The 534-nt window shown below is 30.1% G+C and overlaps 1 protein-coding gene across 1 annotated transcript in view; it reads right to left on the bottom strand.

Moving 5' to 3' along the window:
• Window positions 1–534, bottom strand: part of LOC108576181 — a 4,322-nt gene that overhangs the window by 636 nt on the left and 3,152 nt on the right. The window contains exons 3-4 of the mRNA XM_017939125.1: window positions 210–493; window positions 6–126 (exon numbers count right to left, since the gene is read on the bottom strand). Coding sequence (XP_017794614.1) covers window positions 6–126; window positions 210–493 — 405 coding nt within the window. The remainder of the gene's footprint in view (window positions 1–5; window positions 127–209; window positions 494–534) is intronic.

The raw sequence follows: 534 nt of genomic DNA, 5'->3' as shown, positions 1-534 counted from the left end.
AGGACTATCCTGTGTATGTGCAAGTTGTGCCTCAGTATATATATGCATTGCTTCGTTTGCAAGTAGTTTTTGACTGTCGAGTGCTTTAGCTAAACTGCTAAGTTCATTCATTTCTAATACTTTTGGCTAAAAGAAATAACATAGAATTAATTAATAATATTTGTGACTTGTTACTTTTTTATATTTTGAATACAAATTTTAACACATACAGATCCCTTTATACGTGGCAGTTGTTCGAAATCCATAGTTCCACCACGTTTAGCAAGATATTTAATTACATCAATTGCATCTTCCCACATTTCATCAGAATATTTGCGGTATAATTTTTGAAATCCTTCACGTTGATATTCATAGTTTCCAAAATAACTAGACATTAATAGAAAGTCCATGCTGAATGCAATATTGGTATTTGCATATGATTGGAGAATAGGCAGATGAGCAACAATCGATCCATATTTTGCACTACAATTTGGCAAGTTTTTCACTTTTTCATCTAGAAATTTAAACATTAATTTATTCATAACAAATAAAATA

The sequence above is a fragment of the Habropoda laboriosa genome, unplaced genomic scaffold (genome assembly GCF_001263275.1).
Source record: "Habropoda laboriosa isolate 0110345459 unplaced genomic scaffold, ASM126327v1 scaffold212, whole genome shotgun sequence".
Lineage (NCBI taxonomy): Eukaryota > Metazoa > Arthropoda > Insecta > Hymenoptera > Apidae > Habropoda > Habropoda laboriosa.
The sequence above is the reverse complement of the archived record's forward strand: the minus strand, read 5'-3'. Positions and strand labels throughout refer to the sequence as shown.